This window comes from Calonectris borealis, chromosome 6 (genome assembly GCF_964195595.1).
Source record: "Calonectris borealis chromosome 6, bCalBor7.hap1.2, whole genome shotgun sequence".
Lineage (NCBI taxonomy): Eukaryota > Metazoa > Chordata > Aves > Procellariiformes > Procellariidae > Calonectris > Calonectris borealis.
Genome location: NC_134317.1, coordinates 9,047,478 through 9,065,743, shown reverse-complemented (window position 1 = coordinate 9,065,743; position 18,266 = coordinate 9,047,478). Strand labels below are relative to the sequence as shown.

Genomic DNA, 18,266 nt, shown 5'->3' with positions numbered 1-18,266 from the left:
CTTATCTCACGTATCTGCTGTCTATTGAAGATTATTAGCTTTTTATGGATCTTATACTCATTTACACTACCAGGTCAAAACCCAGAAGAGAAAGAGAACAATATAATTCTGTTGTAACTTCTCACATCAGAGAACACTCAACCCCTAAATACTTCACTCTACTTAAGAATATGAAGCTATGCAGGTGTTGCATTAAGATTAACTAGAGAAGTAGGATATGTAGAGAAGTCCCCCAATGCAAAGCTTGCTCCACTGCACACACCACCCGAGCACCAGCCAGGATTTTGGCTTCTCTGAGCTTTCATGTGCCCAAGTTTATCCTTCTTTCATTTACAGCAAAACTGGTTATAGAAACTGAACAGCCAAGAAACTCTCAGAGATGTGACTCATTCCAAAGAACAGTTTGCAACTTCATGTCAAGAAAGCTTGGAAATCCTGAGCAGCCTCAATTTTCCAGGCTCTTAGCTCAGAGGGAACCCAGACTGCTGTGAGGTTTCGACGGACTCTCATGCTCCTACCACGAACAGCGGGGCTTTCTCCAGCCAACTCTGAAACATTTTATTCTCCCCTAGTATTCAGGAAAGAAGGAAGAAAAAAACCAAAACCCACTCATTTTTGTAACCTGTGGTAAGGGAAGTGAAAAAGGGGGTTAGCTTGGCATATGAGAAGAGATATAAGAAAGCAAGATGTGAGACAACAGAATTTTTTTTCACAGTCACATAGCCAATTTACTCAAGAGAAGGCTAACCAACATACTGACCCTACTAACAAAAGACTCTGGGGTACATTAGAGAAATTGGTCACCTACGACACTCAAGTATTGATTGGTGATGGATCCAACTGACAGCCACAGAAAAACTGCACGCAAGCCTATAAAAAAGGGAAAGTTTAGGTACAGAAAATACAAATACTTTTCTTTAAATCACTTTCTTTGCTAAAATTAAGTTCTCATTTTGGAACTGCAGTAGGTTACACACTCACTTACTTCAGCTCAGCTGAAGAGCCATTAATTTGAACACTTGCAATTATCTGTCATCCCAAATGAGCTAATTCAGTGTTATAGAAGTTTATACTAAGGAAAAAAAAAAGCAGCATTCACACAGAAAGACACAGCTAAAATCTACTTGTCAACCTAATCAAGCTAAATTCTGAAGTGGCATAGGAAGAGCTTTTAATCATGACTTGCAGGCTGTGCTGTGTTCGCCTGTAGAAGAGGCGGCAAGAACTATTCAAATACTCAAAAAGGCACAGAGGAAAAGTCTGCGACCTACTGAGATTAAAAAATGAGTAAGAGCCTTTTTCTTTCTTTGGTGTGTTGTTCATATACTTTATGGAAATAATTCCACATTAGTTTTCTTTTTTTGTATTTTTATTTTAAAATGCATGTAATCCTTAGATACATCAGTCTAAAGTAAGTCCCATTCACAGTATTTACCTGCTCTTACTAGGTATCCATTACCTTATTTTCTAGATATCAGGTTTGCTTAAGCAAAGAATGCAAATTTCAAGATAACAAACGTAACACTGGAAGATTTTTTGCTGCACCCATAATCTGATTGCCATGTCACTGACTTCACCCATTTGCCAGCTCCAGCTGTATGACATGTACTCGGATGATCCCTAAAAAGTCTGACTAACCTGTTAAAACCTCAAACAATAGGGATCGCATGATCTCCCCAACCTCTTCTGTGCTTTGGTCTCTATGCTTTGAAAGAGGTTCTTAAAATTTGTCTAATCTGTGCAGGCTGATGCTGACAAGCACAACTCTGCCACCTTTCTTATCCATCTCCTTCCTCTCAATCTTAGCTGGCAAAGATGAATACACACGCACACATACAAAAAGAAGTCACTCAGATCAACAAACTGAACCTGTGGCTACATGCACAAAACACATAGGAAGACACCCTTAATACCTCTCCTACGTCTGCCCTTTTGCTGATTAAGGTATATTCCCCTGGGACTGTAAATTAATTATCATCCCCTCCCTCTAAAAAAACCCTACTGATTGGAAAATTTGTGCACTTTTAAAGCCTTGCCTGTTCTAAACAAGGCAGTTCCTTTCAAACTTTCTGCTTTGGTTGTATTTTTGAAACCTCTTTCTTTTCCTGTTTTCAGGGGCTATCTTTAATTTGTCTGCTTTCTTTCATTTTGATAGACAAGACAGTACTTTAGATGAGACCTCAACAGATCTGCACAAAGCACAAGGCTGACATAATTTATGTGTCGTGTTCTTGCTTATACACACAAAATGAGATGGGCTGAGAGGGCTGCACCAATTAGGAAAAAAAAAAAGCTACGAGCATGATTATGCTATCACATCCCACTGCACTACCACCCACCTGTTCTTTATTCATCTCAAGTATTGGATTTTTCCATTGTAAATTCACCACTTTATATCTTTGTCTACCGAAATCAATGAATTCCAACAACCCCAACGCTCTGTAATGTTTCCAACGCTAAAAATCTTTGCCGCCAGTTTCCTGAAGCAGAACTTCAGGGAAGAACCACCTCGGACTACGAAGTGCACCAGAAAGGAAAAGCCTGGAAAGCAGAATAGGTTGGGCTGCGTTAAAAAAAAAAAATACAGGTGCACAATAAAACAGTATCTTAGAGAGATCTTTGAAGAGGGGGGGGAATAAATAAAACAGGAGCAAGACTTGGTTAACATCATATCCAAGAATGTTACAGAGTATGCCTCATGCTCTGAATTTGATTAATGGGGTACAGATCTTCCCCTGGAACATCTGCTTTAACGCTCAGGTCCCTCAGTATACCTCTCACATTAAAAAAACAAAGTCGTTTCTTACACAGCTATATGCTAGCATGTTGTTCCTGCTTGGCATCACTGAAAGCTCTAAGTGATCTCTCTACTCCAGTGGTCACATTTTGCAAACCTATAAAGGCATAATTACTGACTTTAATGGGACTACCTGCAATGCACAAACATGTAGGATGGGAAAAAGCCTCTAGAGATGCGGCAGAGTAAATTGCAGATCTTTTGTTTTGAAAGATAAACAGTGCATATACACATCATGTTAAACTCAGATATGCTTCCATTAGACTCAGCTACACACACTCTCACTCCCGCTGTTCCTTCATCCCACAAAATTCAAGGTTTTAGTTCTTGCTCTAACTACAGCTATGACTTGTTCATACAACTGTTAAACATGCATACATTATAGACACATGTATGCCTGCTCTTCTTGAAGACCAATTTATTAATGTCCTACACCAAATAGATTCTCCTGAAGGGAAGATAAGCATATGCTTTCAAAAAACAAGTGCCTGGATTTCCAAAGAACATGCCCTTTCAGAGTATTGTAAATATTTGTACCTACACTGCAGTCACTGAGAAACTTCTTTGACTATTTTTAGCAAGATGGATAAGAAGTGACAGAAAAAGATGAGTTACAGAATCAGCATGCCATCAGTGCTAGCTAGAGTCTTGAAAATGTACCAATACTTTCCTTTCCAGTAAAAGCCCATGCATAATGCCTAAAATGAAATATTTCATCTTTAAAATCACACCGCAGACAGCAGGTCACAGAGCGGTTTTCACTTCCTGAGAGCACTCCTGTAAGCGGTACCACGTAACCCTTCCAGGCTGGCTTCCTACAGACACCTCCAAGGGCTTGCTCCCCAACCCCAAGCCTCCAGGAGCCATGCCACGGCGGAAAAGGGAGTCTGAATCTCCAGGGCCTTCTCTCGAATCACTTTTTATGCTATGTATCACTGGCACCGCATTCTCTTCATCATCTGGTAGCTGCTAAATAAAAAGAAGAGTTTCTAAAACGGATTTGGTTCAGGTTTGACACTGAAAACTGCCTTATAAGGTATAAAAGCCCGAAAGCAGGAAGAGGCTTTGACAAAACTAAGGAAGTTCCTCTGCGCTTGCTCGCTGGAGGGGGAGGGGTTTTTTCCTTCCACAGAGAGAAGTAACACAGAATAAATGACATTCTCCACATATTAAAAAAAAAAAAAAATACACAGGAACCCCCCCAGACGGCACCCGACAGCGCGGTGACTCCTCTGAGCGAGGGCATTTCAGGAGCTCGCAGGCAGCCCTGCACGGCGGCCACAAGATCTTTTTCCCCGCTCGCCACCCCCGGCTCCGGCAGCCGCACAGGGTCCCCCGCACCCCGGCAGGCACCGGCCGAGGAGCCGAAGGCGGCTGCTCCGAGCGGCCCCGGTCGGCGGGGCGGTCCAGGGGCTCCGCGAGGGCGAGCGGGGGGAGCGACCGGCGCAGCCCCGGTGCGACCCGGTTGCCGGAGGCGCAGACTGACGGCGGGGGAGCGGGGCCGCGCCGGGACACCTCTCCCCGCCGGGCGGCCGCGAAGGGCCCGACGGAGAGAGCGAGGGGAGGGGAAGGGAAGGGAAGGGAAGGCAGCCGGCTGCTCCCCCCGGCCCGGCCCGGCCCTCCCACTACCGGCACCGCGGCGACTCGGGCGCGGCTGCCCGGCCCGGCCCCGGCCCCAGCCCCGCCGCGGGCAGCGCGACCCCCGCCGCCATCTGCAGCAGCGGAACCCGCCCGGCCCCGCCCCGGGCGGCACCGAGCTGTCAGCGGCCGCCCCGGCCGTCGCTCACCCCGTGCCGCAGTCCACCACACAGGCCGGAAGCCGCCCTGCCATGCTCCTCGGTAGCGGCGGTGCTGGGGACGGCGGGCAGCCCTGGGCGCGCTCCGGCGGGGCTCGGCTGGGCTGGGCTCGGCGGCGGGGAGTAAGGGCACTTCCGCAAGGCGGGCGCTCCCTCCCCCGCCCGCTCGCAGGCACGGCCCGGCGAGCCCAAGATGGCTGACCCGCCCCTCCCTGCGCGCGGCGGCGAGGGCGGGCGCGACAACCCCAGCCCTCGATGACGTCCGATCTCGCGGCCTCGCCCCTGCGAGGCGGTGCGAAGTGGAGCGGGCGGGAGGGTTCTTACCCACCCCCCGCCCCGGCAGCAGCCGGCCTCCTCAGGGGCGGCGAGCAAAGGAGGGCGGCTGAAGTAGTGTTTTAATGCTGAAAACCTGAGCCAAGAGGGGGTGAGGCGTTGTGTGGTGTGCGGAGGGTGCTGAAAATAACGAGGGGACAACTTCCCGCAGGCCCTGCCACTGAGGGGCCGAAATCCCTCCCCAGAAAAAGTGTCGCTGAAGGGCAAATGCAGGAGGCCGCGCTCCTCACGGTGCTTGTTGGCGTTGCCAGACGCTAGCTGGGCTGGCGAACGCAACACCCGTGGGGAAGGTACCAAACACCCCGCGGCACCGGCCCCGGGCAGCCCAGCCTCCCTGAAAACCCGATTCCCCTCAGCCACCTTCAAGGGAAACCCTCAAGCCCCTCTCACCCATAGACCTCCACAGGAGCACCCAACCCACACCTCGCGCTCCTCAGCCTTTAAAACCCTGCAGCCTGCGGCAGGGTGACGCGGCACTGCCAGGCCAGCAGCTTTTCCCAGCCTCCCAGCAACGTCAGCTCCCGCGCTCGCCAGCCTGCTCTGCCACCCACCAGTGGCGCCGCCATCTCCATGCCAAGCTCCCACGTAGCCAGAGCAAACAAGCGTGGCCCTGCCCCGATCAGCAGTCCCACCACACCCACCAACAGGATCAGCCGTGTCCATTGTCCATCGCTTCGTGGGTTTAGCCACAGGCTCCCATCCTCCTTTTGAAGGACTTTTCGTCCCAAAGGGGGCAAGGGCATGCACTGTTGGGGCTCTGGCGTTCAGGTGGACAAAGTAAAAAAATCTGTTCAAGGGCTCGTTCTTTTCTTTCTCTCTCTTTCCACCGTTCACAGCCTTTCAGGTTTTGAAGGACAGACTGCTGTGTCTACCGGGTCCGGCCCAGTTCTTGCCCCATGGTATACTGTAGCCACATACTATTTTCTGTTTGCTTTCAAAGTATTTTAATGTTTTAACAGTTCTGGTATCATGGCTTTCAGGTATTTTCAGTCCTTTGCTTGCTGCTACCAACTTGGCAATGTGAGGATGTGAGCATCGGCATAATCCGATGTCACTACTGAAGACAAATTTGGTAGCCCATCAAAAGGAGTAATTGTCAGGGCTCAGAGTGCACTAATGGGCCTTTATGGCCCTAATCAGCCTTACCTGGGGCCTCCACCCCACACTCCCTGCCCGAGGGCACAGGAGACCCATTTAAACTCAGCCCTGGGCCCCCAGTTTTTGTCTGAGCTATTCTGTAGGGGTGTGTTGTCCTACTCTTGCTTTCTGGCTTGGTCTTAGACTTGTGTTGTCCCTATGGGCCTCCGTGGTTACCATCACTGGCCCTAGTCCTGGTCTGCAGACTGACATCCTGGCTTCACCTTGGACCTGTGTCACCACCAGAACTTGTCTGATGATCTGGACTCTTGGTTGAACCTGGCCACTATCTTTGGGTCTGCCCACCTCACCTCAACCATGTACTGTGGAACATGCCCAGGCTGGTGAGTCCCCAGCCCTGCTGGCTGTGTTGCTGCAGGTGACACCATGTCCCTTAGGGAGCCACTAGCCCTCGAGGTATCCTCACAGTGGTCTTGCTTCCTTGTTCAAGCATTGGTCTTCCTCACTTAGTTTAATGAATAGGCTCATTCCCTGAGTTCATTGTAGGGTTAAACAAGAGTCAGTGCCAGTGCAAAGGAAGGGCTAGGTACATGCCCTTCAGGTTGAGATAAGAGGGAGCAAAAACATCCCTTTCTATAGCAGCAGCTAGACAGTTCAATTGTGAAGTTCAAGCCACCATCTGGCTTCTGTGGGCTGCCAGATCTTCCTGAGGAACACACGCAAGGAAAAGAGATCTTGAGAATACTAACGTTTTTATTTTAATGTCAAAGCAAATTATGACTAGAATATTATGAGGCAGTTTACAGATAATGAAAGGGATTTTTGCAGGATATTGTGTGGCCTGTGAGCTATGCTGTGCTAGAATATGCAAGATGAGTATCTCTGAAAGCTTTTCAGAGAAAGTGCAAATAGCCCTTTTTTAGTGCACATGCTGGTGTGTGTGCATAGGTACGTATTTATCTAAAATAAATACAGTTAGTATATAAAGTACCATGTGGACTTTTCATGTTCCTCTTGGGTTTATGACCTGGTATTCAGGGTTATACATGCAGCAGGTTCAACTGCTGCGTCTGGCAGATGGAGTCCCGGAACAAGAGAGCAGCTTAGCGCTCCAGTTGCAGGAGTTCAAGCAACCCTCCAGAGGAGTGTGAGACAAGGGCCAGAAAAGCATGGAGCTGGCAGGTCTTGTCCTGGCTATACAGCTCGTAGAGCCGGCACAGAGGGGATCAGCACCACCGAGTTAGTATGCCCAGCTGCAGTGAGTTTTGAACAGTGTAATCATTAGTGTACCATAGCTGACTGTTCTTTATTACCTAGTGTTTCCAAATAATGCTCCTGATTAGTCTAGCTATGCTATAATAGCAAAGTCAAAAGACAGATAGTAGAACTGTTATGAAAGTATGCTGATGACTTTTTGCTAACAGAAGCATCATTTCACTATAAAACATTAAATCACACCCACAAGCACTTACTGTAATGCACTCTACAGAAAATATCCCACAGCTAGATTTATTTTTTTCCTCCTTGTGAGTACAAGTGTTTTCTGCAAAATGGTAGGACACAGAGCAGGAAAAAAAAAATACTGCAGTTCATATGGAAAGTGAAACAAATCTGTTAAGTAACTCCATTGCGATCTCTTGCTATCAGTTTGTGTTCTTCCTGAGTCTGCATTAAGATTTAAAGAGCAGTGCTGGTGCATTTTGTTTTACTGAATTACAGTGGAATTTACATGTGAGAACCAAAAAGCATAGGATTTCTCTCAATATCAAGGTGCCAAGTCAATCACAGTCTTGCAAGGGAAGGAGTTGAAAGACTAAACTCCCTGGCCATGAGATCTCATGTTTCATTTTATTAGTCTTGCCAGATGCAGTTTTTCAGGTGGCTGTGGACCCAGGCCCCAGTCCAATAAAATAAAGGTGCAAGATTTCTCTTTAAGCAATATTATCTCATGTTGTTGTACGATAAACACAAGTTTGTTGTATTACTCATCAAAATTCAAATAGATCAATCTAAATTTCAATACTGCTTCCTCTATAGACCCTTTGTAGTTTCGTGCATTGGCATCTAGATTATCCTGGTGGATATTTCTAGCGTAGAAGCCTTGTGCTCAAATTACAAAATTGAGCTAAAATTCAGCTAGATCCAGCAGGATTGCAGTGCTGACTGATATATTTCAAAACTTTCTTGCATTGAAATGTTTTCCAACCCTTACTTATTTCTTCAGTACAGGAGCAGTAGGAAAAGCCTACTGTCTGTTTTCATGGTGTAATTTTCTGAATTTTTTCATACTTATTTGGCCAGAAGTCAGTTCCAAACTTATGCAAAGCTTTTCACTGTTTCAGGGTGTACCAGAAATCAAATTTTTAATGTGTAGAGGCAATGTCTTAGTAGGTTCTCAATCTTACCAATGGAATGGGAATGAATAAAACCCTAAATTGCCTTTATCTAGTACCATCCTATACAGCAGATATAATCCAGTATATCATCATTCTGTGATGCATCACAGTCCAGTTTTTATAAGCACAGTTGGGTTAAAGGTGATCTTTTCCTGAATATCCATGATAACAGAAGTAATTACCATTGCAGAGCATCCTCCTTGTGTTGCTGTCTGCCTCCAGGCAGTTTACAATGTAAATATAAAACAAGAGAATGCAGATGAATACAAATGCATAAGGAATGAGAAAATAAAAGTTCAGAAGGAAAGTATTTCTATTAGTCAACAAGTAAACACAGGAGCAGTCTAACAATTTGATTCGGAGGGAGGGGATTTTCAGACAACTTTCTGCAATTTTTATGTAAGTAAGTTTTGAGGCCCCAAACTTTTCCATGATGCAGGTATGATTTACTAGCTCTGGCAATACTACATATTAAAATTTCACAAGTCCTTCAGCCTGAAGAAGTGCATACCTAGACAAAAGCATTACAAATCACTTGCTAAACCACGTGGGAAGCTTTTCAGCATCTTGCTCATTCTGGATCATTTTCATGCAGTTAATGGCCTGCCCTTGAGCATGCAGAAAGAACAACTCTGTGAATCCATATATAGATGGAGGCCTGGGAAGCACAGTAAAGTGCAAGGACCAAAAAAATCAAAAGGAAGTAAAAGTTTCAGGGGTGAAGGGATTTTGGAAATTCCCAGGAGGGCTAAGAACCTGATCTTGCCCAGATCAGAATGTTGCCATTTAGATTGGTATAAACTGAATTTAAAAGGCAGGTTAATATCCAGTACATCACACTGAACATCCCTTAAGCCAGGTAAAGCTGACAATAAAAGCTAGAGAAACAGCCAAGGAAAATCAGGTCTAGATGATCCATTAGACAATATTCACTTTATTGTAAGTGTTTATTATAAAGGACATCTCTTAATAATTTATCCATCATGTTCTGAGTATTTTAATATAATTAAGTTTTTCCAATAGTTGGTGGAATACTACAGAAAGCTAAACAAGAAAACATTTTATCTACCCTGATATATGATGTATGTAGATTTCTTCCAGGAAGGGCCACAAGCAAAATTATAGTGTTATTGGTTGATTTTGGCATAGCTATAGCAACAGCCATATGGGAGGCATGTAATTTCTTGGAGCTGCACATGGTGAAGTCATGGCCAATTACCAGGATCTCATTTGATGTGGCTACTCTCCAAGAGTTCTGACTTAGATCAACTAAAACCATTAACTTTCAAAATATAATTAGTCCAACCATATTTTTTTTCAAAATAACAAATGGAATAAAACCAACTATCATTCTTTGTACGCTGAAACAAGGTATGTAAGGAGAGAGAGAAACTCATCAGCTGGGGCTTGTTTATAGCCTTGGACTATTATGATGATAACACCACTATTGCCCATTATATTTGTTAGGAATAACAGCAAAATGTGTGTTAAAATATCAACCTAGAAAATATAAAGAAAGAATTTGACTGAAAATGTGACGACTTAAATAGGAACTTGATGTTCTGGGCAGCGGCAAAATCTGCAGAAGTCATGCTGTCTAGAGAAACACTGCATTCCTATTTACAGCTTGCTTTTCCATTCAAAATTATTTATGTTGCTATTCTTGTGCTTTCTTATAACAAATACGTCTTGTTCTTTTATAAAGCTTCTGTAAGTGAATTAGCAGAATGATGGCAGCAGGATTCCTACAACAGCAAAACAGGGTACAATTCTCTGCCTTCGTGTTGTATCTATACTGCACAGGCTCCACACAGTCACACCTGGGAGCCAAGCAATAGTAATACATAGCTTGGCCATGATCAGAAAATCTGTGCTTTCTCGTGTAATAGAGACATTATTATGTGTTCTCAATTGTACCTATTTACTTTCTTGGCTGGAACAAATGTGTATTGCTACCTTTTGTCATATGGCTTATTATACACTTCAACAGAACTGAGAACCCAAATCAATCACAGCTGTAAGTATCTGACTTGCCTTAGCGGTTTACCTTAGGCATCAACTTTCCTGTTCACATGTCATGAACCATTACTTTGAGTAAAACCTATGATAACTTGCAAACATATGTAAAAACACCATTTTTAATTTAATGATCTTTTAATTTTTATTCAAAGATGTCATCCATGCGCTAAATCAAATCAGTATGTCACTACTTGATAAGTTTGCAGTTTAGCAGACATTGCAGGGATCCGTAATCAATGAGGTTTCCAGCAGAGCACAGAAGCTCACCGTGGCAAGTGTAAGAGCAAGAAAGGTGCCAGATCATCGATGCTTCAAGCAGAGGATCAAGATGATCCAAGTGGTTCATTTCACAAAAATAGTAGCATGAAGAATCATAGAGCATGCAATGGCACCATGGATTTTTGAGCTATTCAAACATTTGAAACTGCAAGCAATTGAATGTATGACAGGTAAACAAATTAGTTTCTGTTCTGAGACACTTGTTCAGACTTCAACAGATGTTTACCCACTCTTGAGAAGGTTGTGCTGCTAATATTTGACCTCCCGTTCTAAATGGCTTTTTATAAGAGGATTGTTTGGAAACACTTGTGTTATACCTTTTTGGGTTTTTTTCTTGTTCTGTGACTTTTGAAAAAAATACATTCTCTTCAGTTGATCCAAATTGTTGACTCCTCAGATTAGCTTTTAGAAGACAATAGAGTTTACAGGCTGCTATATCACAACTATGGTCATTGTGCCATGTTACTCTTACTGTACTTACTTCAAGATAAAGCGGGGAGGAGAGGAGAACTAGGAGGAGAATTTGAAACTCGCATAGACAGACGTCCTTCTCTGGATGCAGCAGTGTGCTGCTTGAAAATGGTGCCACCCTTTCCAGTCAGCTGGATATTATAGCATCCTCAGTTCTACTGGCAGAAGCATGAATAAGCACTCCCTAATTGTCTCCAGACAAAATGAGACGTAACTAAAAATATCCTCTCTGATGGGTTAAATAATTTGGCTGCCTTCTTTCTGGCAGGATAAGGAATGTTCTCTCTAGCAGAATAAGGAACGCTCTCTCCAGCAGCGCTGGGGGATAGCAATGAACAGCTCGTGCAGTACCTTTTTCAATTATCACAGCTATCTGGAGCCCAAGTTTCTTGTTAAGATGCATGATTTATTTAGAAACAATGAACAATAATAGTCAAATTAGTCAACAGTGGAAACACTTTAAAAATCTGTGTTCCTTAATAAATAAATAAATCCATTTCTAGTGACAATGCTGCATGCATAAAAAATGGAAACAATTTCAAAGCACTATTTCTAAACCTCCACACAAGGTTTATTCAGTCTGTTTGGTAATATATCAAGAAAGAAACGGTTAACTCATTTCTGTAAAGGTGGGGTTTCCTGCTTGTCCTGCTGAAAGACTGTAGGAAATTTTCGTGAAATAAAAATGGATCATCAAAAAGTATAAAAGCTGATTTGCAACTCTGCAGTGCTGTGCCAGCCACTGTAAGGATTATATGCATGTCTTTTGAAGAAGACCACAGTCAATTTGTAAGAATATGCTCTTCACATGTCTAGTATCAGAAATATATCAAAACTAACAGAAGCATTGTGTCCAAGCATTTCACTCACTCTACTGCCTTTAAAAACTGTACTTAAAAGCAAACACTGTGGCAAATGATCAAATGAATATGTAAATTGGGCAAAATCTTATAGACAAACAGATTACATGAATTACGTTAGCACTTATTGCAAGAATAGGGGCATTAGAATACCTATGTGGAGCACTACATGCTTTATCAAGTGGTGTGCCACCTTAACAAGCCAACCAACTTGACCTTTATGTACAACGTATTTTGAAACCTTACTGTCTGAAAACAATGCCCTGGCAAAGCCCAGAATCAGTAGCTTTGTCCGTGCAATTTCTCATCTGATAAACTTTCACTTTTGGTGCAGTTTAAGAGAGTCTGCGTTGAAAAGACCATAGATACTTGTCAACATGACAAGATGTGTAAACCAGAAACTTTCCCTCCTGTATTTCCCTGCAGAATAACTTCCACTTTAATCCACTTGTGTGCTCTATATGTAGAACCTATATATACACAGTACGTCTCCCATGCTAATACTGTAAGAATCAATATGGTACATTTGTTCCTTTGCTTTAGGCCCTTCTTATGAGAATATCTGACTTATCTTGAATATTATGTATGCCCAGCAAGAGATCAGTTAACTATTACCATATTGGGCAATACTGCAATTCACTTTGAATAGTACCTTATGTTGCAATGAGCCTCAGTGAATCATTGTGATTATTCATACAGGAATGTGCAAAAGCACAAATATCAAAATCTGTTCTGTACTCTCCTGAACATATGGGGTCAGATTACATGCAATTCCAACTGTTTGGCCTTGTGCTGGGAAAACTGCCTGACTTGACCTTTAGAAAGTTGCTTTTGTGGGAATATTTGGTGTAAGTAAAAATTACATTCGACTCTATGTCAAGGCCTGTTTGGTTTTTTTGGATTGCATCTCCAGACAGAGCAGGTACTCCTGCTCACACATGCATTTCTGCTAGCTATGGCATTCAAATGACTCTCTACTTGTCAACACGCGTGAAGGTTACGTGTGCAGTCCCCTCCTGCATATGACTTTTCTAAATGGCATGGTAATTCTGTAATTCGGAACACTTCTGAAGGTTTACTTTCAGTTTGCTTTGTGTTTTGCTTGGATAGGCTTCCAACTGGTTTTAAAAATTGTCTTTTTTTAACAAATTATGATCACAGTTCATCTACTGAAAATAATTGAGTGATAGCAATTTAGTAATTTTCAGTCTGGGAAATTCCATTGCCAATTAAGGTTCCTGTTTTCTTTACTATTATAAATCAGCAAAATAAAGGGACTGAAATAAATGATGACAAGTTCCCCAAATGAGTTGTTTTACTAGTCTGTAATCTTATTACTAGCTAATATTTGCAAGTAATGTTCAGTAGGAAGCAGAAAAAGCTCTTGATTCTAGTTCATTTTCTACAGCTATTAAAAGTAATGGTTGATAAAAAGCAAAAATATTTGTGGTTTTTGCTTCTAATACATCTGCAGCGTAACATTTTTCGTGTAAGTACTGGTAGTTTTCATAGTAATCAGCATAAATTTTATTCAAAATAATACAGTTTTGAGCACTCAAGTTTCTTAGAGCCTTATCATAAGGTAAAACAGTTAAGAAAACAGCCACGTAACAGCTCAGCAAGGGTCAAAAATACAAAATGTTCTTAAGTACACAAAAGAGGACTGAGAACAAAATGGAAATTGTAACTATCACAGTCTAACTCATAATATACCCCAAATTTGATGTTTTCATTTCAGCATCTCAGGAATTGGATCGGGAGCAGGGGAAGGCAGTGAAGATAATCGAGCAATAGCACCGGCCCATTAATCACAAGTGGCTTCATGCAAAGTGGGACTTAGGATGCGAGGACACTTCAAGGGCAGTTGAGGACAACTATAAGACACATTAAAACTCAAATGGTGCAAAGAAGGTGAAGTGGAACAACTATTACAAGTTACGTGATAAGATTATTAACCAGTGGGCTAAACCCAAGCAAAACAAAGCATTCTATTTTATGCCACCACACTACCTAAATAAATCCGTAACAGCTAATGTTTTACAGCACAACTGGGTTCACAGAGGGGATTAGACACGTTCATAGGTCCATCAAGAGCTATTAAATATATTGGCTGAATTACAGACTTCCAGATAAAGATGCTGTAAACATTTATTTCTAAAAACTACAAGGATGTGCCATGGAAACAACTACTCTCCAAGCACCTTGTTTCCAATACCCTTTTCCCAGGCTTCCATTACGAGTCATCATGGAGACACGATTCTGAGCTAGATGGACTTTTGGTCTAACCCAACAGAACAGGGGAAAACTCTACTGTCATGCATCCTACACCAAGTCTAGTCCTTTACACTTAGATTACATCCCCCTAAGGAGGACAGAAGTTGATCAAAACTGACTCTATCAGTTTAAATTTTAATACAGTTTCTTCTGCTGCGTTGTCTTGTTCATCAACGTGAACATCTTGTTCACCAAAGATCTGATCCAAATACTTCTGAAGGAAGCATTTCTCGAAAATAAGTAGATTCAATTCCTTTCCTCATCTATTATGAGACCTACAGAATATTAAATTTCCTTCTTGGGATCTGATCTATTTAATCCAAATCAGCTATTACGTTCTCATAAATAGAACATACATAAGCAGAAACTAAATTCTAATTTTCTTTATAAGTGCAATTCAGCAGGTCTGTAAAATACAATTGAGGATGATTTCATTTATGAAAATATTACAGTGCTGCTGGGAAGTAGATGTAATTTTGCTTTGCCTGTAAAAGAAGAAATGAAAACAGCAAGAAAAATAAATATGCAATATGGGTATATTTGCAACATACATAGTTTTATTACATGTGATTACTGAAACTCTAATTCCTAAAAAAGGAACAGTAAAAAAAAAAGAGGAAAAGAAATCATTCTTGTAATAGTTTCTTTCAGAGAAGACACAAGATCATCATGTGAACTTTTATAACAGGAAGCAAATTACTTAGTCAAGAGCTAAAAATACAGGAGTCCTCTGATATTTCTAAGTGTAAAAAGTACAAACTTCTGGGCTTCTGACAATGTTGACCCATTTTTCTTCAAATGCCTTAGGAGCCACAGCGTAAGTGCCTTATCCTGTGATGAAGAGAAGCTTGGCACTCCACCTTAAGAACTGCAGTTTTCTCCTGTTTGCCTGCCTCAGTCAAAATGTTTAAAATCAAAGCATTAACAAGTTGGATTTAGCTGTGTGACCGCATTGAGATGCAACTGCATAGCCTGTTAAAAAAATAACGAAGAAAACTCACATACAAGAGAGGACATGTGGACCTACACTCAGAAAGATGGTTTTAATTCACAGTTGGGATTTCATATGCCTTCCACTGTCAAAGGAGACTGAAGGAAAAAAGATCTGTGCATCTCCAGATATTTTGCCATCCCTAGCACCAGCTACTGCTACTCACTGTGGGACAGCATTTGCCAGGGGCAGCAAACCAAGTTGAGCTTTGTTACGCTAGCTCTTAAAGGTGAATTCCCCTTTTCCAGAGCTTTTCTATCACTGTGTAAGACAGAAGAGGCTGAGAATCTGCACCTTCCCTGTTGCCTTATTTATTCTCCCTGTTCACAAAAACACATGCAGCTTTTTTTTAATATAAAACATTCACTCCATTTTAATATAAATTATGCATAATAGTTTTCAAGATGTTATTTAGTAAAAGCACTATTAGCTATAAAAAAATATTATGTGTAATTTCTCTGTCAGAGTACTGTAGTCATAACTCTTTGGTTGTCTTCTCAGGTTTTGCCGCTTATTAACTAACTGACCTTGGATAAGCCATGTAAGTTTACTGAGTCTCTGTATAAATACTTAGAGCAAAGATGTGCACGACCTAAGAAAATTAGATACTGTGAGATGCACACGCATTTTTGTAATTACATTTTATATAATTTTCAGCTCCTCCAAGTTCCACAGAAAGCGCCATTTCAAGAGGACTGCTATTTTCCTGCAGTTTTGTCTAAGAAATTCATTTTACCTAAAATATCTTTCGAAAGTTGTGAAGTCAAAATTTCACATAAAAGCACCATATTGCATATTTTGGCAATTTTGGCTTCAAGGCCAAAGTGTGAAGGCCAAATAGTGAAGACAGAAGCACAACAAATCAATACAGTATAATTTATAATACATACTCAGAATACATCAAAAAAAAACCAGTTTGAACCATTTTGTGAGGCATCAAGCTTGTTGGATGTCTCTTAGTGCTACTATATGCAAATAAAAATACAGCTATATTAAGAAATGAAGGCTCATAAAAAAAACAAACCAGTTTCAGACTAAAAGTTCTTAAAAGGTTTTTCTTTTCTTAAGAAGTAACTTTTATTATATACAGGAAATAATTCAAGTCCAACAGCAACACTCACCCAGACATATGATGGTAAGACATTTTTATATGAGAAATAATGAATCTCTTCAATCACTAACTTGTAGGAAGGGTGAAACACCTTGTTTTATTTCAACAGTTTGTGAGTATGAATAGCACTTAAATTAATTTCACAGCTGTATCATATGTATCACCTAATTACAATTAAGTATCATTTACCCTTCCACTCGTCTGTATACATTGCTTACTATTATTTCTTAGCAGTTTTTACTCTAAAATTCCCAAAATATGTAATAGTTGAACTTTGCAAAAAGATGCATTTCTTAGCAGGTGAATACTGAATAATCTGCAACACATTACATACACCATTGGTTATCTTTAAGTGATATTATAAGCTCAAATCTTAAATACTAATCAACACTGACTACAAGGAGGTAATGTGGACTACAAAACCAACACAAACAAGACCAGAACCTAATTTTGCAATTTCATCTAGGCCTACGTTAGTTTATTTTAATCACTATTTTTTGGTATATTTTAAGTTTGCCTAATACTTCCTTTTACAGCTTGGTTAGTCAATAACTTACGCATCGCAAAATTGAACTTAAGGTAGCTGTGCTTTAACGTAGCTTATACATCTATACAGTTCCACTTTTTTTTAATGCTATCAAAAATGTGTTGATAGCAAAACAGACCTCTATTTTGAGAATTTAATTAGTTGCCACTACTTCCCAGTCCTGTGAGATTTTGTATCGCAGAGTGTAAAGATTACGGTAACTATGAAACAAAGATTCCACCATCTCACTGCATTTTAGGACATTTCTCAAGGGTCTTCCTCGCTTTGGTTTTTCTTTCTTCCTTCTTTTTGACAGACTAGTTTCAAGCTCCATCCCACTTCTCCATCTCTAGTTCTTCAGTTCGTGCTCTCTTCCTCTGACTTATCTGCTCCTCCATCTATGGGTTCTTTCTTTTTTTGTCCTGCTTATCTCACTGCTTTGAAGACGACTGTATAAATGCTAGGAGATGGCTCATCTATCCGACGGAAATTCTCCTCCATCAGAGCTATTCTACCCATTCTCTCGTCGAAGGCGGCCAATCTAGATGGGCTCGCCGGCGCTGCTGCTGCAGACCGCAGTCAGCGCTGCTCCGGAGCCAGGGCACAAACACCCAGCCGCAGGGGGATGACCCACGCTCCTGATGGAACGAGCAAAACCCCGGGTTTACCACACTTTTTCCCAGCCCACTGGCGGCTTTTCGCCATCGTAAGGAGCAGCGACTCCGCGTTCCTCACTCTCGCCGGTCAGAGGGCACCCGCCGCCCCCGGGCAGGTTCCCCCGCCTGCCTGCGGCTGCCTCTGCCGGCCGAGGCCCTCTGCTGCCGCCCCTCCGGAGGCGAGCCCGGCACTGGCGTGGCCGGCGGCGGAACGCGAAGCGTCTTCAAGGGAGGAACGAAGTAAAGCTGCGTCCCGCCGCCTCGCGGCCCTGCCTGCTTGCCTGTCCCCGTGGGGGCGGCGGCCGCGGCCGGCTGCGGCGCAGCGCGGGCACCGACACCTCAGGCTTTCACGCACCGCAACGTTTCGGCTCCGTGTCTGCACGGACAGAGGCGGCGGGGCGGGGCAGGCGCCCTCCCACCCGCCCCTGCAAGCGGCTCTCCGGCGCCAGCCCGGGAACACCCGCCGCGGCCCCGCCCGCTGAGGGACCGGCCGGCCCAGCCAGCCGCGCGGCCGGCAGGGGTGGCGAGCGGCCGGCCGAGCGGCTCGATGGGGCCGGCCTGCGGGCGGGGCGGGGCCGGCGCTCGCTCGCGGCCTCGGGGATGGATTCTCGGCGCGCGGCGCAGCTGCCGCCGCTCGCACACGCCACCATCTTAGAGGG

The 18,266-nt window shown here is 43.0% G+C and overlaps 1 protein-coding gene across 1 annotated transcript in view; it reads right to left on the bottom strand.

The window, feature by feature from the left end:
• Positions 1 to 4,806, bottom strand: part of ACTR3 (actin related protein 3) — a 32,399-nt gene extending 27,593 nt beyond the window's left edge. The window contains exon 1 of the mRNA XM_075152779.1: positions 4,585 to 4,806. Coding sequence (XP_075008880.1) covers positions 4,585 to 4,628 — 44 coding nt within the window. The 5' untranslated portion in view covers positions 4,629 to 4,806. The remainder of the gene's footprint in view (positions 1 to 4,584) is intronic.
• Positions 4,807 to 18,266: the final 13,460 nt, after the last annotated feature.